Source organism: Zootermopsis nevadensis, unplaced genomic scaffold (assembly GCF_977971745.1).
Source record: "Zootermopsis nevadensis isolate Lab colony 2312 unplaced genomic scaffold, Znev_1.0 Znev_ptg000023l, whole genome shotgun sequence".
NCBI lineage: Eukaryota > Metazoa > Arthropoda > Insecta > Blattodea > Termopsidae > Zootermopsis > Zootermopsis nevadensis.
In genome coordinates this window covers 3,759,344-3,782,559 of record NW_028259155.1, presented here as the reverse complement: position 1 = coordinate 3,782,559, position 23,216 = coordinate 3,759,344, and the positions used below count along the sequence as shown (strand labels likewise).

Genomic DNA, 23,216 nt, shown 5'->3' with positions numbered 1-23,216 from the left:
ATCCGAGAAAACTGATGTCACTGGGCCTATTCCCAAAGGTCACACACTGACGAACGCGCCAGAATCTTTACGCTATACGTAAATATCCTACCTTGCTTCTTATATTTTACATACTTCATCTGCCCGTTAAAGTATCCTGTACACATTGGCGACAGCCCGAACTAATTATTTTCCATTTGCAGCAAAAGCGTTCCTTTTATAAATATTTAAGCACGTTACGTGCCGATAAATTCTGTATTTATACACATTTCTTTCCAAACGCTAAACAATTTCAATTTTTTAGAGGTGATTTCAATCTGTATTCACAGGACTGTACTAAAGAGATTTTCTATTAAATTAGATTTCAGGTCAAGACAAGTTTTTTACAGTCAAGTACTATTTTCAAAAACATACTTTAGACCCACACACGAAGTAACTAACAATATATTGTATATTTACTCAAAGGGTGCGTCAGCTTACAAAAACCTGCTTATTTGTGTTTTGCAATGTCGTTCTGAAGTGAAAGTATGCAATATTAGAGGTCAGAGGTCAAACAACGACAGATATCCTTTTACGAAGTCCTTGAATTTATCATCATTATAATATTCGGCGAAGATTAAAAATTATTAAACTCCTCTTTACGCAATATTATCCACCCCCCTGATAATTCCTCTTTCACAGATACACGTATTATATTCAATTACTAATTGTATTTCATTATTCGACACTTTAAAACTATCACGCATCAGACACTTATGTGTGTTAACATTCATATTGAACTTCTCTTAGAATTCTGACTGATCGCAGGACGCTGGCCAACAAAACAGAGATAAATACGTATGTACGGAGCTTTAATTTGGTGCAAGATATTTACATCAATTGATATTTATGACAACTACCAAATACACAATTTTGTAACACAATCACGTATAAAATAATTACAACTTTCAACAGTTCCGTATCTAATTTTCATCTTGAACCTTATATTTCGCTCTCTTTGTGTTATTTCATACGGAAACTCTAGATAACTGCAGGTTCTGTTGGTATAATCACATGAACACTTAACGCTATGAAAGTTTCTCATTTCTAGTCTAGTCTCTGCGTTTGAGGACAGACGCCTTTAAGGATGTCAGTTCTATCTGAGGGTATTTGTTTCAGCACACTTTACAAAACTGTAGATTAAAGTATAATATTAAAATAGAGCTTATAGAAATATTTTTTGAGGGCGTAGATTGTATTCATCTAGCTCAGGGTAGTTAGCGGTGACGAGATGTTGCAAATCTGATGAAATTATAAACTTCTCAAGAAAGACTTTGCTCTGTGGAGTTAGTTATAATGCTTATAGAGTCGAATGACGAGGGAGATCATAAAGAATAAATTGGTCTTTATGTGAAAAGGTAACCGCGGAAGTTGAGGCAGGCCTACTTTGACAGAATTTACCTGAACGGACTGAGAGAAGGCCATTAAAATCTTCAGTCAAAATAACCGGACTGAGATTCGAAAGCGGGACCTCCTAAATACGAATCAGGAGCGCCAATCATCACACAGCAACGTTCAGATAACACAGTCTACAACTTTCGACAACCGTGGAATTCGTGAATCACAATGAGGGCCGACATTAAAGTCCCCTCCCACTTTACTGTTATACAATAAACACTTTTCGAGGCAACATAATGATATCTCGTACAAACGCGGCTAACACAAAGATAAATACATACATATTTATTACAGTATATAAAGAATGACATTTGTATTCCACACTGAAAGTTGAGTCCAGATTTGGTAGAAACGTAATCATCCATTAAAAATAAATTATTATGGGTTCTTCAGCAGGAATGAGAACAGGTCTGTCAAGAAGGTAGTTCGTGTTAGATTAACGCCCTTTCTGCGTAATCTCAGAATTAATCTGACAGTAAAACCAAGAAGTGGTTCCACTTCAGGGTTGTCCACGAAAGTCCCCTGCGGCAAGTAATGTGGATTTCAGACGAAATTTCTGCCCTATCTCCGTCAAATTTGACATAGAAATTTAATATTGTAATTCTACCACACAACAACAATTTTGACCATATTTGACACAAACGCTACATTAGTTTAACATACTTTTTTTTAGTTTTATAACATGAAAATTAAATGTTTCATTCCTGCTTCGGATATCGGCCAAAAAAAAACCTGCTTTCTTTCGTGATTTTCGTTTTATTTTTAACATGGCGTTGTATAATAAAAACACGTTTGTATAATTGGGTCACATAAGCCAATTAGGATTTCCCCATCACTTTAAGGCAGAAGCACATTTTCAGTAGTAACTCCATAAACAGACCATCTCAAGAGATCGAGACCTGCTTTAAAACAAATACATTAGAGCCTAGTACATTTATCATCATATGGGGGAGATTTCATGTTCTCACGGCAGAAAGTATGATGATCAATCTCTTCTGTGTTGTAGCTCCACGTAGTCTGATAGAAGTTTACCGACGTTTCAGAGGTCCTTGCTGCCTCCAACATCATAGCGACAGGACGACTTTACTCATCGCCCTGAAGACGGTATTAAGTGCCTCTGAAACGTCGGCCAAGTTCTATGAAGCTACACGGCGCAACATCCCAGAACAAGCTTTTAAGAACAAAACAATAACTGGAAACTACTACATGATCAGCTGAGCCAATAGTTTGCCTGTTATGGCTTTCAAAGCACGTGTCTGCGTGTATTTGCTCTTACCTAAATAGGTTTTCTTCTGGCATAAGACATTGGCCAGCCCTAGTCCACTAAAAATACAAGATCCATGCTAGACTCTTGCCTGAGATCTTAACAATCACGAAACGTAACGCCCACTTTCCTTAATGATCTAAGAAGCTAAGATCAAATCTGAAGTAATAAAAATGGTCATAAATGGTCCAGGATAACCACTCAATTGCGACTATACAATTGGCGACCTCAGAAACCATGTGACTTTCAGGTGACACATAGCAGGCTACTTTACTTGAATAACGTATAATACGCACGTACCATAAGACTATTACAAAATACATAGAAAATACATAAATCAAACTTGAGAAGAAATTACATGGCCATGAAATGAATACAAAATAGTACAAGACTATTAAAACAAGTTCAACATCATCACGGTTTGTGTAATGATTCTTTACATAAAATATCCTTGAAGGTGGCAACTACCACATTAAATTTACCTCGTAATTCATTTGTTTATGTCATCAGAACTCGGAAAGGAATCCGGCCGTCCCGTGGTTTTCCTCACTGCCTTCCTGTAAACGCCTTTTTGTCGCTAAAACTTGCTTCAACATTCTTTGAGATTCGTCATTCGCAATCCTTCTATTTTCCAGCGCCATATAACTTAACACCTGAACAGCATCGTTAAATAATCAATGAACAAATAAACCCTATAGATAACTAAGCAATAGTTATGCACCGGTGTAAAAATTACAGCTTCACTAAGGCATTAATCGACTTCAGATTCGATCATCTTCTCGACACATCAGCACGTTATCTGCACTGGTAATAACAAATCTTACACATAAACAGTTGCTATTTAGAAATATCGACCTGATAAATTTAATTTCCGAAACATCGTCAGGATTTCTGATGACAAACGCGGTGAGTCACAAGCAGCTTCATGTAAAACAGATAACAGTCGCTCAAACGATCAAAAAGTTCCCTGTCTTTTATTGAACCCGGTGGTTCAAAATGGTGTTCGCAATACCATACGGTATTTCTTTAAAATCCATTGTAATATTTTATTTCCACAATACACGAGTCTCCCAAACAAGGTTTCTCATATCACCTCTTAAATTATATCGTTGTTAATTTCATTATTTAAAATAAATTATTTAATTTATTTATAATCAATGTATTTCTGACCTCGTCTTTTAATGTACAAGGTGCGATCGGAAAGTTTCTAGACTGTGTCAATAGAGGGCGAACCGGATGTAGTACGAGCTTCTGCCGCTAGGGGGTGCGGCCTACATTCATAGTGAATCAGTGTGCCAGCCGGCATCATCGAATTAGCATTTGTTTCTTAGTTACGGGCGTTTTGGTAGTGCATTACACCGACCCTCCTGCGATTTCGGAATGGCGTGTGCATCAAATTTTGCCAAAGACTCGCCAAAACGGCTACGAAAACCTATGAAATGCTAAAGCAAGCATTTGGGGAGTCCGCAAACTTTTGTGTGGCATTCACGTTTTAAAAATGGCCGAAACTCTGTCGATGATGACGAGCGTTGTGGACGACCATCTTCGAGCACAACGCCCGAAAATGTTACGAAGATTCGGCAGGCCATTCACGAAGATCGACGTCGTACCATCAACGACTTGTGCGACATTGTTGGGATAGACTATGGGACCTGTCAGCTGATTCTAAAGGAAGAACTCCACATGCGACGCATCCTGTCTGAGGACCAGAAGCAGAATCGACTTCTCGTTTGTCAGGAGCTCAAAGATCTTGCAAGAACCGACCCCAACTTCCTTTCTAAGCTCCGTGTGACTTCTTCCTCTTCCCAAAGATGAAAATTCAGCTAAAGGGAAGGAGATTTGAGACGATAGAAGAGATTCAGGCAGAATCGCAGATGGTGCTTGACAGGCTGACAAAGAAAGATTTCCAGGGATGCTTCCAGGCTTGGCAGCGGCGCTGGGATCGTTGTGTTCACTCCCAAAGGAACTACGAGGGTGATGGATGAATTTAATACCTGAGATAAGTGTACGGGTTTTTATACGCGCAGTCTTGAAACTTTCCGATCGCACCTCGTATATCCAGATAATTTTCTGATCAATTTCGTTTACGGATTATTTAATGACAGCAGACAGCTCTGCTGTTGGTAACACTGAACGAGAAAAATAATGAAAAGTGTAAGAACAAGGGATATTGCGTATGCTGATTACCGCTTAACTTATTGTGTCACAAAAACATGATTATTTATTTAAACATCTAAATTAAGAATGATTTATCTCAGGCGGCATTCTGGTGTAACGCAATTAATTACTGCGTAATTTAAAATTCATTTTGTTTCAAATAAAAACTCGTATTACATAATAAAATAAACCACCGCGGTGCTTCTAATTTCTGACGATATGCAATTACTAAAGGCCTGTAATGAATACAGAATCATTTTATAATTTCATAGCTTACACATGAAACTCTTGTTGTAAAATACCTATATATGATAACATATGGCATGCATGTATGTAAAAGTACTAACCAGGGGACAAGATAGTCTTAAACTGGCTCTACGCCTTTCCAATCTAATTAAGTATTCAACTGTTTCAAGGGTAGAAAGAACATATGAAATAGCAGCTAAGACACGTTATCCACTAACAAATTAAGCTAATAAGACCTTGAATTATGTAACTGCGTCTGAGTATAACGTGAAATTTTTTGTGTTCACCGAATCTACGGAATTTAAAACAATTCTGAATTTACTTCACCAACGCAGATACAAAATTGCGTATAAGACGGCACTTCCCAGTAACAGATATTAAGCAAAGTGTCGTTACGCGAGGAAATTACAATCTGGTGTCACAGAACGTCACATGCCTATATTTCGAGCTAATAATAAGATAAAGAATTATTTAATTTGCCAGGATAAAATATGGTAAAATAATCCATTAGTAGTATTGAGTAAAACACGGCAAAGTTCTGTAGTTTTAATGATGTTTCTGTAAAATAAGTTATATTGTATAATTATGTGATATGTAATAATCAATTACGTATTTCGTGAAATATTTCTCTGTATATTGACGTGTAGCGTGTTTTGTGGGCTAAGGTGTAGTTTTGACAAATTTTTCGGTATTTAAAATTTTAAATGAAGTCCATCTTAGGCTTCATGTGAAATAGAGGTTATAACGTACTGACAAAAACCTTCCAAATTCAATCCATACGACAACTTTGTCGAAATTCATCGAGTACACAAACTTTCTGAGATCAGAGAAGCTGTCGACCGAGCAGAGACACACAAAATCTCCAAGCCAAACGTTCATTTTACTCATTTGGTGCGACGAACGTACATTACTTTAAAAGATAACTTCCATAGACATTTTAAACTCCGCATCGTAATCATTATCGTCAAATTTGAAAACCGCTGAGTCTCGTTACGAACAACCGTGGCCGAGTGGTTAAGGCGTCTAATTAGAAATTAAATTCCCTCTGAAAGCGTAAGTTCGAGCCCTGCCGGTTGCGATTTACTTTTTCTTGAAAAGTTTGCAAAGTATTGAATCATTACTGCCACAGTTGAATAATTTGAAGTTGTCAGTGGAACCACGGTTCCGGAGAATTAGACGTAAATACGTCTACACGGAAAGGAAGTTTATATATTGGCTTTATTCTAAACATTTCCTTTATACATGCTTTACAATTGAGATAAGTTTGATTAACACATTGCTTAATCAACTTGAATTAGTTACGCTTAAGATGGGTCTGTGGTAGCTGAATATAATGTAAAGTAATGTAATGTATTTATTTTTATTTATTTAGTGTTCTGTCTGACGACAGGTCCATATGAACAGGATCCTTCCATCCTTTTCTCGGACTGGGACCTGTTCATATACGTTCTTGGCAGATGATCCAGAAGTGGTTTGCCATTGCCTTCTTCTGTGTGTGAATGGAGTAATTGTTGGGATGCCACGGAGGAAAACTCCGTGTTGCCTAGACCACGGCCTTGCCCAACACAAGTTATAAATTCGGGCACCGCCGGGAATCGAACCCGAGACCCCAGGATTACAAGGCCAGCGTTCTAACCGCTAGACCACCGTGGCTAATGTAATGTAATGAAATGTTTTATAGGTAACAACAATTCCGAGTAAACACGACGTTCCCTAGGTAACCAGGTTACACTTTTTCGTAACACATTTTTGCCGAATGACCCTTCCTTATAGACGTATTTACGTCAAAAAAAAGCCTGTGAGTACGTGATACTAAGCTATGGTCCATATTACCACACACTTGATTGTGGTGTGTACTTTTCGCTTGCTACTTGCATTGAACGTAGCAACTCCACAGAATCCAACCAGCAGCGTACTTGCGGTTACCCGCCAATAACAAAGGCACGGTCCAGTTAAATTGTTAGTCATCCTGTAATGACACCCTCACAAATCCAGGCGGATAGGGCCGAGTTCACACTGGCACGACCGCAGTGTTGCCATCTTAACCGCTCGTATTCGCAATATATAAATAAATTATTATTAAATATGGGCAGAATATTTTAGAACAGGGGTTGGCAAACTTTTCATTACCGCGGGCCGCATTGGATATCCATACCTTTTCCGAAGACAACAGAAAAAAAATAATATCGTGAAAACCAATCAAAACCACAGAGCATAGATAATATCTAAAACCACAAACTATTTCTTTAATTAAAATATAGTTTTTGCGATAATTTGTTCTTCGGTTGCATAAAATGTCCGCCATATTTGCATCGGCTAATTCTCGAATGATGTGAAGTGTCGAATTAAAAATATTCATACGATCATATGCGGCACGAGGACCGAAGGTTGCCGATTCCCGATGTAGTAAAATCAACTGCAGCATTTAGGAAAAATTAAAACCTCCACCAAACGCCTAAGAAGACGATAAATCCATTTAAATTAACTAAAACTGAATATTAGCATTTAATGTTTGTTCGCTGGCTGTCCCGAGACGGAATTCTGGTTTTAATGGCTAAAAGGATTTAGTTTAAGTGCATCTGTACCGAGCTTATACTTTGCCATTTGAAAGACATTTCACGCAAGGATGTTTGTGTTAAAACGGAACAGAAGAAGGAAGGCTGAGTATAAATTGTGTTCATAAATCAATAAACAAAGGACTACACAGGGGCATCGTATTCAGAAGGTGCCGGGTTCGAATATCTATCGGGGAACATCTTGGCCCAAAATTTCTGTGGTTATCCTTAGACTTTCCAAGTGAACGGAGTTATATAACGTTAAAATAAGCCACGGCCACTTCCCAAAGTTTTCAGTCCACCAAATACAGATATTTTCACCAAACTTATCCCTTTCGCCTTGTAATCCTGGGGTCTCGGGTTCGATTCCCGGCGGTGCCCGAATTTATAACTTGTGATGGGCAAGGCCGTGGTCTAGGCAACACGGAGTTTCCCTCCGTGGCATCCCAACAATTACTCCATTCACACACAGAAGAAGGCAATGGCAAACCACTTCTGGATCATCTGCCAAGAACGTATATGAACAGGTCCCAGTCCGAGAAAAGGATGGAAGGATCCTGTTCATATGGACCTGTCGTCAGACAGAACACTAAATAATAATAAGATGAGGTGGTCTAGCGGTTAGAACGCTGGCCTTGTGATCCTGGGGTCTCGGGTTCGATTACCGGCGGTGCCCGAATTTATAACTTGTGTTGGGCAAGGCCGTGGTCTAGGCAACACGGAGTTTTCCTCCGGGGGCTTCCCCGGTTTCTCCGTGGCATCCCAACAATTACTCCATTCACACACAGAAGAAGGCAATGGCAAACCACTTCTGGATCATCTGCCAAGAACGTATATGAACAGGTCCCAGTCCGAGAAGAGAATAGGATGGAAGGATCCTGTTCATATGGACCTGTCGTCAGACAGAACACTAGATAATTAAATAAGACACGAAAGAGCTTCCAATTCTGCGTGTATCAGGCACACACAATACGTGACGACTTCATTACAGCTGTACTAAAGTTATAGTCCACTGATATGGGCCTATAATGACCCAAGAGTATTTACAACAGAAAGAAAAATAATAACCCATTTCAAATATTTTACTCCTCTATTGTCATTCTAAAACCCTCCACATTGTTACCTGACCTTACATTTACAGTCCAATGAGAAATAAATTTCACTGACACGTAAACGTTAATCCTTATTCTTATTCTTCTTCTTCGCTGCATAGAGATGTTACTCGTAGAATTACGAACACGTGGACATGACACATTTGGTTATCTGTTCCGCCGTTCCAGTATAATGGCGTATCAGTAAACCACAAAACTAAGACTTCATATTTTTTCGTTCTTAAAAAGTGTTAGCAGGTCCAACACCCCGACTCTGATCTATACACGTATCATCCGTATTATAATATGGACTACAATTTTCCTGATGTGTTTAGAAAAGAGAACTTGTTGTAAAAATTTGTGTAAAATATATTAACACGGACAGTGTGAGGTTAAGGGATCGTGTTTGGGGTAAAACGTTACGCCGCGCATGCGTGAAACGAGCTTTCTAATGGTTAGTTACTTGAAAACCAGTTTGGTATATGGCCTATGGAAGAACAACATAGCCAGTGTAACAGAACCACAACGATAATCCGTGCGTTCACATCACACGGTAACGTAGACACAGACCAGCGGCGGGTGGACGGACGGACATTCCACACAGCCCAGTATTTTACAGGTCACAACGGCCAGTACAGTCCCTCCAACAGCAATCTCACGTTACATTAAGCATTCACAAAAAAAATAAAATACATTTTCATTTTTTCTGAATTTTGCAATGCAACTCTACCGCTGTCTAATTTGTATCTGTAGATTCCAACCTTTCCTAACATTGATAAAGGTCTGTAAGGTTATTTCTTAGATTATACGCAGCATATGAACAATAAAATACATTTTACAAATTTACGACGATAAAAAATATTTCTAACCAAGAATTTACACAATATGCACACGAATTCACAGCGCCTGTATTTAAAAAAATGTTTCATTCAATGTTTGAAGAAACAAAGCCTCTATACAACATTACCACAATAATAATTTTTCCCTAAGAAAAAAAAACTGCATATAAACCGAGAATTTTTTCAGTACCTAAAAAATTATCCTAAAATTCATTTTCTCCTTATTAAATTATCAAAATCAAAATCCCCGCCCACCGTTCTTTGTAAAACAAACTGGTCCTAGAAGTCTTTCGGCGTAAAATTTAAAACCTGACTTTACAAACGTCCTAAGTCCTTTAAATTTTTACGGTGGTATAAAAGTGTTCTAGCCACGTAACTTAGCCACTTTGAATTATATTTTTGATTTGATGTGTGTTTTTCTTCTGTTACACTGCCCTTGACTGTTTTGACACAGATTCGATTAAAAGCTCTCTGAACGAGATAAGAAGGTCTTGAGGGGCATTAACTCTCGAGGAGGCCTTACGATCACGATAAGGAAAGCGACCAAACTGGTGTAATCGTTCTCAGGGTATAATTCCCCGTTACGTTACATGCAGAACGATTTGCTAGTTAATGATATGTACCCTTGCCACGTATCAAAAATCAGATGTGTTATGTCATTACATGAACCAAGATATTCAGTCAGTTAAATACGTAAGGCTTACTATAACTAGTATCATCGGTGACGTCAGTCAGATATCAGTACGCATGCGTGGTTCTATTTCGCCCTCGATCCATCCAGGGAGTATCGGGGCTTGAACACGAGGTTACAAGATAACATGCGACTGCAATCTTCTGTTCCCGTGGTATCCAATAGTCCAGACTCTTAGCCGCGTGTCCCCGCCTAGTAGAAACTATTTCTCAGCCACCGGAAACGACAAATGAGTACCTTGTGTTCTGTAGCCCCCACGTGCCAATGATTCAGCCCTCTGCCATAAATAAGTCACCGGTCCCTGTGAGCAAAATCCTGACGGGGGCTCAGTCCTCGCAACGTTTCAACATGCAAATTTTTGTTTCAACGAATCCATATGACGTCACTCAGGTAAACCAACAACAGGACAGGGCATTCTTCGATGAGATCTAAGGTTCTCAGGGCGACGACGAGTATGAAAATGTCTTGTGGGGTGTTGCGTCGCGTAGTCTAGCGGTACTTGCTGCCTCTATCATCAGGTAGATTACTCATAGCCCTGATGACGGAAGCAGCAATTACCTCTGAAACGTCGGTAAAATTCCACTGGTCTACACATCGCAAAAGCCTAGATATTATTCCTCCAGCACCGTTTCTGGATTCCAACCATCTCCTATCGCGTAAACCAGTTCTTCCTTAGTGTAAAAACGGTTCAAGAGTTCGAGGTTTGTGAAAGTGACTTCTGTCGTCCTGACGGCGTGGTACTTATGCACAAGGAAAGAAACCCATTACTAATTAAAGGCTGCGTCTTACACCTGATGGTGTATTTAAATCGAGAAAACACGGTATATCAAAATCCGCTTTGATTTAATTCTTCCACGTTAACAAGCAGTTGTAGTTCAAATACCATCTCTACTCAAATTAGTTATATTAAATTTCAACCAAATTGTAATACTGTAAATTAGAGGACTAAATGTTGCGGAGAAGAAATCCATGAGACGTACAGCGGAATACAGTTTATAAAACCGGATAATAAATAACTTTTTTTTTTTGGAATAATTCGATGTGGACCAAATCGAAAAACAAAAATTATCGCAGTATAAATAAAACCGGTTAAATCATGTCAGAGAGACGGAAAACATTTGAAATCCAAAACAACTGGACCGTCTACCAGTTGGGAGAGACTTGGACGACCATCAAATCGTCTACTAGGCGAAAACAGGTCATTTACTGGTCTAACGTCGTGACCAGAATGGCTATCTTCCTGCATATTTTATTAATTATGTGTGCTACGCTTCGTAAATACTCACAGACATCATTATTATTAAATTTGGTTTGAAATATATTAATAAAATTACCTATACGTTCTGCCATGGACCATGAATACTTAGCCACATTACACTTCCTGTTTTAGACTAAAAAGTATATGCAAATTTTTTAAAAAAAAAAGTAAACAAATTTAATCTAATGGAAAGGCGAATCTTGTCTGCGAAATGTACATAATAAATTTCACAACGATGGAGCCTATTTCACGTGGTCTTCAAGTTGTTCGTTTTTATTTTCCTTTTTACAGAAACATCCCTAAATAACTTGCACGGCTACAGTATTTTTAAATACCTGCACATCGCAGAGCGTAGCAGCACGCCTGCCGTCTCAAAGCTTCTCTTATTCCCCCCCTTGTTACTGCTAACATGAGAGATTAAAAATAGTACTTTGTCTAGGTAATTCCGTCAGTAGATCCTACTGTCTTCGTAAGCCTTTCACAGACCCTGAACGCAAAACAGCGCGTGTCAGAACATTAATCAATTTACGGGCATTTCTAGTAACATCGTAAAACACTGACGTTTGAATCCTGTACGGCGTGATCTCTGTGTACTTGGCAATTCTTAATCCTTCTTTCTGACACAAAAGAAATCGCTTGAATTTCTTCAACGGTCACCAAACTCTTTCAACTGCTTCCAGAGACGCTGTTCGAATACATTCGCGAATGGTAAGCAATGTTTCATAGCAGGAAGCCTATTTCAAGGCGCTCGCCGTCCGTGGGGGTTCTTGAAATTCGCCCGTAAACGCCAAAATCTCGACCTTCTGGGGTAAATTGGGATAGGGGAGCCAAAAACACGCGAGACATTATACTTCATATACGTAATTAAAGACTAAACCATAAAAATATTAGCGTTCCTGGCTGAAAGCTCACAGGGTGGCAGGCAACAATCAGTTCTAAAAATTTCGAAAAGTACATTTGAAATACACTCATTGTGTCACGACGTCTACGTAGCTACTGAGACAGGAGGGCAGTTGCGAGCTGCTGTTACTCCGTGCGCCTGCGCACGAGCGACCGTGAAAGAGTGACCTAAGTGACGATAAACAGACCGCAGTTCCGAGGCTACTCAAATTACAAGGAATTTTACAAGACTACAGAAAATTAATGCGAGTAAATTCCACGAAATAATACAATTAGATAGGGCAGATATGTCTTCTCCATCTGTAGTGTGACACCCTTTGTAACAATGTGACTGTGTACTCTAAAACAGATACGTTAAACTAAATGTATCTCAAGGTTAATTAATGGGAAAATGTAACAGACACTTAAGAAATAAAACTGTATAGATACATTAATTTTCATTCAACAGACTTTATAATATATACCAGAACAACAAAATATTTCTCTTTAAACTCTGGAAACATCAAAAATGACATAAATGCCTTTGAAATAATAGAACGTGTTACAAGATGGTAAAGACAATTTTTTCCTTATAGCACCATCTTTCATAAATATGTAACAGTAAATTTAAAAAAATTCAGTAACGCCAGTCTCGGCTTGAACTACATCAAGAACTACCACTTAAAATTTAATGAAAGCCACGAAGAGTGTAGTTAGTATGTGCAGAATAATAAAACAAGCAAATAATTTCTGATTCCCTAAGGGAAGCACCGAAAATCGATTCCGACAACACATTCAAAATAGTCCAAAGTGTGTTAAGATAAATATATTTTTCAGTCTCCTCGCCCCGGTAAAAATACGTAGGACCTGTTTCGACACAGCTGTTACTAACATGTCAGTAATTTTATGAACAATTAGATCAGTAACGTAACCACTTATCTATGTACATGAGCTGCATTTGAATAGATAAAACTGTGATTTGCCACAGACTTTATCGCCGGTCTTCTATTGGGCAAAAATAGTGCAACACCGAGGAGATAAGCAACCACCAGATTCTCAAGCGCACCTGCAGATCTGCAAATCGTACGGAACATCGAAGTTTACCGTTTCGTTATTTTTCTAACACTGAAACAAAATTTAAAACTTTGAAGTCCAAAATATTTTGCCTATGTGAACGAAAATGTAAATATTTACAAACAATACGTTGCCAACAAATGTGTCTCGAAGCGGAACACATGCTGAATTTCAAGCAATCAATCGACATTTACTTCCAGGCTAACCTTCGATAGTTTCAACGCACAATTGCGCTTCAGCTAAAGATAATGTAGAGCAGTTCACATCCTGGAAAAACTATTATTAGGCCCACATTCCGAATTACTATATCCGATTAATTCACATAAATTAATGCGGGTAAAATGACAAATAAACTAGTCGCCGTAGCTTGGGCCTTCATGCCCATTATTATTAATAATAATAATAATAAGAAAAAACCCACAACTACACCAATTTATAGCACATTGTATCTGCTGGAATGTGTTAGTTTATAACAGGAGGTAATTGGAACTGTAGCTAACTCGTTGGCTGAGATCACCGTAAGAGTTCACAGTTTTGTACTCCACCATGGTATAAGCAGTTCTATGTCGTGCACTAAAAGTGATTCTGGGGCAAAGTTTTATGTTGGCCTTGAAAAAAAACGTGTTACCCGTACTTTGGGATTGTCCAACGCTTGACGCCAAATCTTACGTCATACTCTTGCACCTGGTTTATTAAATGCTGATTACGATATTCCTGACAATCAACCAACACCATCTTTCACTTTAATTACGTTCAGTTAAGTGTAACAGAACATTTCATAACAAATTTACGTTACTTTAGTCACAAAATATTGTAATTTGAGGTTATGTGTTTACGCTGTTACTTCGTCTTGCTTTGAACGAATTTCGGTTCTCAACTGTTCAAGGCGAGCCATCTAGTGATTGGAACTGGAACTACACGAAATTATGGATTTGTCTACGGAGCTGATCAGCTGATCTCGGAACCATTATTATTGTACTACTGTAGGCCGTAACTAGAGGTTTCGAAACCACAATGAGATCAAACAGAAAATTGAACTGTTTCAACACGTTCTAAAACCTTCCCACACGGCCATATGGCAATTTAACGAAATATCCAAGCCTGTTCACAAGTCACGGAGCATCTGAAGCCGAGATAAAATTCATCCTTTAATTAGCCATGTAGGTGTGTCACTTCACTGCATAAACGCTCCACATCGGCAAGGTCATGTGATTAGCAATGATGTGTACAGCTGGCCTCCAAACACAACAGCCCATACGACCTTGACAATCGTTCATCACGGTGCAACTGATAGCCTACACTTTCGTTTGACATTATGAAAACTAGTTTCATGACACTTTCCTGTTAATTGCACACGATTTATCCCCACGTAAAAATACACCACTCACATCTTGATGCTGATAAAACAATATTTTAATAGATAATCTTCCACAAGATCGTACTCTATAACTCATATGATCACTGTCAATGCGTTATGTTGTCGGTCGATGGAATTTTAACCTCATGATTCGATTGAAACAAGTTTTATGGCGACAGCCCAAGAACTGTGGCCAACATGCTGACAACAGGGTGCCAAACCATACACTAGTAGGGCCAACATTGAAGAGACACTGCAAACGTCAATAAGAATGACAGTGCCAAACCAGGAGATTTCCCGGCTCATATGAATGAAATATATACTAAGGCAAAGAGATAACACTTACCATGGTCATTTTAGGCCATAATCTACCGATTACTTCCACCACTTCATCGCAGGAACCAGCCACGGTCACAAGCACGCCGTATTCTCGTTAAACAGTTCCCCACTCCCGGCACAATCGTCCTTCGTCTTTCACTACGAGTGGAATTCTTCTAAAAATTGTCGCTCGGTTTAGTGTGGCGCAGTAGTAGTTTAGACGCTGTTGCAATGTTTGCTACTGAGTCAAATCAGTAACTGTACGCTTTGCGCGACATCTCTCGCTCAATGGCGTTTCATACAGTTTAACGCTCGATGAAAATCAAAACACTGAAAGCCAACCTTTCTTCCCGACCATACAGTGCATGTCCACAACTTTTAAATATAACCGCGATGCCAAAAATTTAATAAACATTTCCTATCCAGCGTAGTGTATTTATGATGCCATCAATCAAGCTTCCAACGGACCAATCCCAAGCCACAATCCAAGTCACGGTCCTCCATATTAGGAAAGGTAGGTGATATTATAGGCGGAGCTTAGCATATTACTCCTCCTTGATGTAAAAACGCGGGAAATGAATATAATGTAAATTAACAGTACGTAATTACATCTTCTAAAGATCACACAGCATAAAGTTCTTTCTCTAAATTCCGTCGATCGCTACCTACATCGAAAAGCAGTCCCATACAGATAAGACGTATCAGTGATGTTGCTCCGGAGTAGCGACCACTTATATAATTAAATGATTGATAACATTTCGTCCTTGAAGCTTGAGCCAATAAAATGGCAAGATCAAGTTCGCGTATTGATAAGGGGTTCGCATGCTGTAGAACATTTGGTAGCAACTTTCAGGGTATGAATCAATATAACTGTTGTAAAATAAACACGGTTTGTAATAACATCGATTTTTCGCGTGAATACTTTCCTCTGACAAGAGAGAAGATGATGGAATTTCTTCCCAGATTTGTCGACTTTTCTCACGTTAGCCTACTCTCCTCAGAAGAAGTGAGAATATGTATTTACTATTTTCTTTTGCCCCCCCCCCCTTCAAACTGAATGTTAGATTTAACTCTACGAGGGACGGCAATAAATCTTCTAAAGATTATGACGATTACATTAATGATGATGTTTCTCCTCGCGTCTTTGTGGGATTTTTCAGAGAGGGCTTTAAGCCTGCTTGTTTCAATTCTGATATTAGTGGCTGAGTGGAATTTGAGCATATTTTGGAACTCTGCGACTTCTATATGCATGATACAAGGACACATTATAAATAAAATTCTGAGACATAAATGGTTGCCTGCAAATTACGTATTTAATTTATGAAAGTATCTTTGTTTATCCACTGAGAATCAGTCATGGTTATAAATAAACCATCTGGAAAGCCAACTGCAAATCCGAACTATATTACTTCCATCTGAAGACATTCATTGGTGGGATGGACTTACCAATGGCATTTACGTAGGCCAAAAGGCATGAATGACGCACTACAAGCATCTCAGCAACATATCGCAAGTTTATCACCCTAAAACCTTTCACATATCATTATCGGTCTTCCTAATAAGACTCATAATCAAAATAAATATAATAATTTACAGTCATACGTAGTGAGTTAAATGCATTAAAAATTTGGTCCTATGTTTCAGTGACTAGTAGCCCAGAATGCAGGTAGGTATATTTAGTATTCATCAGTTGGCTATAATGTAATGACGACATAAATGGCGGGCATGTGTGAAAAGTTAGGGCATTTATACTTTGTTAATTATCAGATAGAAACAGAATCTGAATATTCGACAAGTAAAATGTATTTAAATACTTTGTAGAAAATACTTCGTACTTAAAATACTATTTTACTTTTTTTTTTGCATCATGCAGAGTTGTTTTATAAATTGCAGTTCTTTTTAGGTTATGCAGCTGTGTGCTCGTTTCGACGAATGGTCTGAGTTCCGTTCTTTACCTGTCTATAGTAATTACGTCTGTTTCATTGTTTCTACATTTCAGTATAAACGGGGAATTCTAAAAACTGACCAGATTCGTCACCTGGCACAGAAAGACGCTGACTGTCGACACTTTATTTTTTTTATTTTTTTTAAAAAAAAATTAATTCTGTCTAACACACATAACCTTAAAATACTTAATTCGAATACCTACAATATCCATAAAAAAAATTAAGAAATGAAATCGAAGACAATAACCGAGACGATTAAATAAAACTGCCGTCTCGTTCTTCAGCATTAAACAAAAGCTTTTACAAAATAAACTATTCTGATAGTCTGGGAGCTGCTAATGTTTACGTCAAAATCTAATTTCGTCTCGATTAAAATTAAAGGGCCTCCATGACTGACGCATATGAGAAACTTGTTCGTCTTGTAATCATAATATAGCCTAAGTGTATAAATTTCTTTCGTAGTTGTACGAATCCAGGCCACTAAAATATTATTTCAATTTAATACCTTGTCAAATTATTCTTCCTTACATCCGAAAATTCTAATATTTTGCCCAAATTTCTTCTCTGGGGTTTTAAAGTAAAATCTTCACTAGAAGTTACGATCCTATCTGTGAGTAACCCAGTGATAGCCTAGAGATCCTATCTTTAAGCCTCCAGATAGGTTTATTCATAGGCGTTTATTCTAATGCTGATATTATAGTCATTCGGCCACTATTCGGTCGCCAAAGCCTCGTTTGCTAGAAAATAACTTACACATTTGTAGACGACCTTTTTTCTTGGACATAAGAGGGTTTAAGACAAGCACAATTACCAACTGGGGCCTGTGAAATTTCTCATAAGCACGTTAAGAAGACGAGAACATAATACGTAACGTCTAAACAACATTTAATAATTCTGTCCGTACCTCAAAGAAAACCATACATTATCACTGAAATTATCAAATGGTTAATTGTTTTTAAAGAAATAATCTCTGCTTACACTTATAATAACACAAAACCCCATAAACAAAACCTGCTAGAGTTATTTATTGTCAAGATCATGTGGTACATATAATTACCACTGGTCTTTTGAGGTTAAACCACAGTAGATATTAAGGACAGGTTACTTTTTAAGAAGGGAAGACAGAGGCCTAAGTTATTAATATAATTAAAAACAGAATCCATAAGCCTCCAGCACAAAATGTTGAAATCAAAAACTTGGACTCGACGTGTTGACAGAATGCAATGAGACAGACTTCCAAATTATTAAAAAAAAATATATATTAACCACGTGGGTTAAGAAACCGATGACGACCTTTAAAGAGACCTTTGATCGAATGAAGCCGGAACGGGTCAGCAAGTGGCCTCACTCTTTTGATTGCTAGATGATGTCGATAATAAATCCAACTAGGCCTAAATGCTGTAACGTAATTTAACATTCTTGAACGCAGTCATGTTTTACGTGTTAAAATTTAGGAAGTTGGGAGGTTGATTCAGTCCTTTTCGGTCTGTCCAGTGCCCAACCTTAACACATACCACCGAGTCTTGGTTACGTAGGAATATTTCGGTTTAAATGGTTGACTGTATTAATGCATTTTACTGCAAAGTAGCTTCTTCCTACGTCACGATGTGAGCCAAATAACCTCATAACGCGATTTAAATTAGGATCGTAAAAGATAATCAAAATATATATTTAATACTGCAGAAGTGACCGAAAGTTTTATACAGACGACGACAACAGTTTGGGCACAACTTATTTAAAAACTAACGGTTCTTTATACGAAGGTTGAAACACAGAATGAATATTCAAATTTTTCTCGATGACAGACCTGCACTACCCACATTAAGTCTCCCAAGACAATAAACGAGTAGACTTAAATGATATTTATATCACAAGTTGCTACGAAAAGGAAAAAAAAATTCTTCAGCCAGGAGGACAATCCATTTGGCCTACCACCGAGAAAAACCGGTTGGATCAGGTGTTGACAAATTACGAAAACTGGACACAGATTAAAGTTCTGTCATTTCCTTTAAGCATTATAATTACTCTGAAGTGATCGAAAAGAACCACGAGGAACTTACTTTGCTCACTGTCTCCTAAAGGTTATTTATTTATTTATTTGTTATTCGTGTACCGCGTGTTTATTTAACGACACTTTCAGTATCTAGACTACTTAGCGTCGGATGAGAGGATGACAGTGAATAATGAATTGTCGTGGTCCCGGCATTCGCCCGAGAGGGACTGAGGAAAACCACGAAAACGTAAGTCAGGATATCCGGTCTCCGGACGAAGATCTCAACCCGGGACCAGATTACATGCATTCACTAACTTTGTGAAGTCCCTTCAACAAGCTCATATACACCGTCACCCTATTCCTGCTTCTGCCAGCACAACAATGACGTAATTCATAAATGTAAGGGATTGTTGCCGACTCACCATAAGCGAGCCTGCTTGTATCGCCGCAGGGATAACGCGAAGATCCTCTGGTGAGGGATGGTCCACGTCAGACCTGTGAAGACAAAGAAGAGTTAACTCTCTGTAGCTCCTCCAAATAGTACTCAAAAGGTTTAGAGATTGCCATTTCTATGGCACTGGGAATTGGGAGATACTGGAATTCAAATAAAATTAATTTAAAACACATTCAAAATTCACAAAAAAATCAACTGGTCTCTGTCCCCCCCCCTCTCCCAAAAAATTAAATTTCACTGGTCATCTGAGATATTTTGGAATTCCAATAAAATTCATTCAAAACACACTCGTATCAGATATTATCTAAATCTTCATAATATCGTATGGAAACAATGTCATCAAACAATTGAATTACTACACTCGCGTTTACGACAGGTCCCACAGTGAAACAGCGTTATATTTTGCATCCTCTCGTGTAAAAAATGTTCCCCGTGTGTAGAGGAATTTTAATGCCTCCCTGAAATAAAGGTTTGGTAATTTGATTCTGTGAAGTTGGCTACAAAACAGGAACCAGAAGTCATATTGGATCTTGAATTCCCCGCTACCCTCGCACAGAACAGCTGGACAATTTTGTGTGCACTTAACAGCTGTTTTGGAAAGTACGTATTACAAATGCTTCCAAAGTTTCGTATCGGTCTGTTTTGATTGAAATCCGGTTTGTGTAATGGTCGGGGTATTTATCTTATACGTGTAACTTTTTTTTATTGTAGCATTAAACATGACAGAGGGGCAACCACAGAAGAAATTCAAGATAAAGAATCTTGTCAATACCAAGCAGACGAGAAGTGAGTAACCCATCTAAGCAGCTGTGTTGGGAAAGTAATCATATAATATTTTTACATTTATGACCACATCCACCGTTAACAGCACCACACATTAGAGATAGGGCAAAAATAACGTAACTGTTATTCTGGAACTGTTTTAGACGTATATCTGTTATAAAAAGCGTGACCATTGCATTGACCTCAATCCTAGTTTATTTTTCTGTTAGCATTTTGGTGTTTGATTACCAAATTTGTTTTGTTATGATGAAATTATCTATCTAAAAATATTAAGAGAAAACTTTTTTGTGCTGACCAAACCATTTCTCAGATGTGTGATGAGCATTCTAAGGTTTTTATCATACATATAGCATTAAACATTATTGTCTTTTGTACTATGTTGATTTGCCTAATTATATTTCCTATACATTGTCATATGGTATGATGACTATTCTCCATTTGTTCTGCAGCTTTGTTTATGTTGTGTTGTACAAGTAATCATATGCAAACGTAATTTTGTACTTGCAGGACACACCAGGAGAACCAGGATTATCCAATTTTACCAAAATTATGGAAATAACTGCACTTGTTGATAAAACAAAGCTTATTAAGTAGATTATTAAAGAAATTTTTGTGGTAATGACAGCATCTTGACAGTTCAGGATGTCCACAAATTTGAATATGCTGAAACATTACCTGAAAATACAAGTAGATAAAAGTTGGAAACCATGAGAACCTGTCGAGGGAACACCCAATTACAAGCCATTTGTAGACCATAATTTAAATATAAGCAAGGAAAAATATATTATGAATAAACATTGTGGACAGATCCAGTGATATGTGTTGATTTAAGTATGGTGATGTTATTTGCTCTTTTGAGGATATGCTAAATCGGACGAAAAAAATTTCGTCAGCAACACGAGTAGTTCTCAGAGAGTGAAAAATTAAGGGAGAGAAAAACTATCGAGTTATGATGTGATGACATAAGTTGTGAAACTATGAGTGAGGATCATATAACATCTGGTTTGGAGACATTGTCAGAATTTTTGTTCCAACAGATGAATATGATTCACCTACTATGAAAACAATGAATCTTGTTGAGACAATAAAGGAATTAAACACATTGTTCAGTTAAGTGCTGGTATAATCTCTGTTTGGAAAAGTAATGTGTCTGTGGATCATGCATTAATTATCAGAATTTAATATGTAGCTGAGGCAAGCTCGTCTGCATTCAATAATTTAAATTCTGTACATTTTTAACTGATCACATATTTATACATTTATTTGGGCTGAAACCAAATGAAACTGAACTGTTTACAAAACTTCATGTTGATAACAATGTACCTGGCAAAGCTTGTGGCATACAGTGGTTATTTAAATTAAAAAGCGATATGTGAAAATACATAAGTTTGTGACCAGTTTTGAAATTTTTACCTGATTATTCAAGATATACTGGAGATTTAAAAATGAAATTTTATTAAGAAGTATTTCAAAACTTCAGGATATATAAAAAATTTAAGAAATGTGTTTAAAATTCTGATAATCCACTCAGAAGTTAATTAGCTTATATAGATGGTCATTCTGTAATGTTATAATACAAGAAGAACTATAGGCATGTAAGATTACTGAATTAAGACAGGTTGTTTTAAAGCCAAAACCAACCTGTAACAAAACTTTTTTTTTTGTCAAAACAAGGTTGCCTGACATACACAGGCATTGTAAAAGAATACGAAAATACCAAGTAAAGCAAATGTCAATATTTTATAATAAAGTTTGAAAACACTAAATTAAGAATTAGCAGGTCAGTATATCGATTAACAAAGGAAAATACTCTGTGTTATTAGATCTATGTACGAAGTTCACACACAAACCTTGGCTGCAGTTGGTTTCCAAATCATAATCTAAAAACAACACTGATAGCAGAAATTTATATTAATAATAATTAACTGTTCACTGGATATATGCGTAACTAAACTGATAACAAATTTTATAATGCCACTGTTGATAAAACATGATTATAATCGAAAGAGAAACACCAGAAAACATAATTTTGCACACGAAGCTTCAAAACCGCGCTCTAATAATACGCCATCTTTCACTGGAGCACCAATTGGACCAACAGAACGGCGCGAAACTAATCGGAAGATCGTCTAAAACAAACAACAGCGGAAATCAAAGGGGGATTGTCGGAGAATCACGTCTCTAACGAATTCGATACTCCAAGAACTTTGCTCAGACACATTCAGTGCCTAGGTTCAGAATGCACGAAGCTTTATCTCCACGTCCTCTATCCGCCTTCATAGTTTATGAACAGGGGCGAATTTTAATTACACCATTAATGACCAAGATAGACCACACGGAACAGCATAATAACGCTATGTCGACATTTATTTGTTTATTCTCACAGACGCTGAAAGAAAGAAGAAATCGGTTTAACATTTTATACCACTGCTTTACGAAATTGAGATAAAATGCATTTCAAAACCATAGATTTTGCATGTGCCAGTAGGTCTTAGTTCATGACATAAATTAGAACCGATATAAGCGTAGTTCTGCAACGTGGATGTGCTAAACCTTGTGAGACGAAAGAACATCTGAATTATGCATGCCCGTATTTTGGTTAATCTACATTTCATGGCAATTCTTCCAATTCTCCCCACATCTCTGATCCTTAAAACAGAAGAAGGTTTTCCGTCTTGTCGTGAAATATGGTTTAAGCTAGACTTAATGACAGTTGAGTAATGGTATAGGGAAAGTATCTCCAATCAACGAAAACTTAAAAAAAAGATAAAAAGAGTGGATTTCCATCTGCTAAGAGAAAGTAGTTTCTTTTCCGCTGATCGGTATAATCTTCTAGATAATACGACCCCTGGACTATCTTTATTCATGTGTTAGCATAAGGGTTGGTGGTGTATA

The 23,216-nt window shown here is 37.6% G+C and overlaps 2 protein-coding genes across 6 annotated transcripts in view; one reads left to right on the top strand and one right to left on the bottom strand.

Annotated features, from left to right (window-relative positions):
- Window positions 1-23,216, bottom strand: part of NfI (Nuclear factor I) — a 279,859-nt gene that overhangs the window by 252,330 nt on the left and 4,313 nt on the right. Inside the window, exon 3 of one of the 4 annotated variants that reach the window (XM_087354492.1) lies at window positions 19,507-19,579. In XM_087354492.1, coding sequence (XP_087210618.1) covers window positions 19,507-19,579 — 73 coding nt within the window. Of the gene's footprint in view, window positions 1-13,912; window positions 15,024-15,173; window positions 15,780-19,506; window positions 19,580-23,216 lie in introns of those variants that run through there. The other 3 variants (XM_087354494.1, XM_087354493.1, XM_087354495.1) reach the window with 3 other exon arrangements.
- Window positions 19,881-23,216, top strand: part of LOC110833012 (RNA demethylase ALKBH7, mitochondrial) — an 11,586-nt gene continuing 8,250 nt past the window's right edge. Inside the window, exons 1-3 of one of the 2 annotated variants that reach the window (XR_015536706.1) lie at window positions 19,881-20,138; window positions 20,250-20,324; window positions 20,829-22,877. The gene's annotated coding sequence lies outside the window, so the exon portion shown is untranslated. The remainder of the gene's footprint in view (window positions 20,139-20,249; window positions 20,325-20,828; window positions 22,878-23,216) is intronic. The other variant, XR_015536707.1, reaches the window with a different exon arrangement.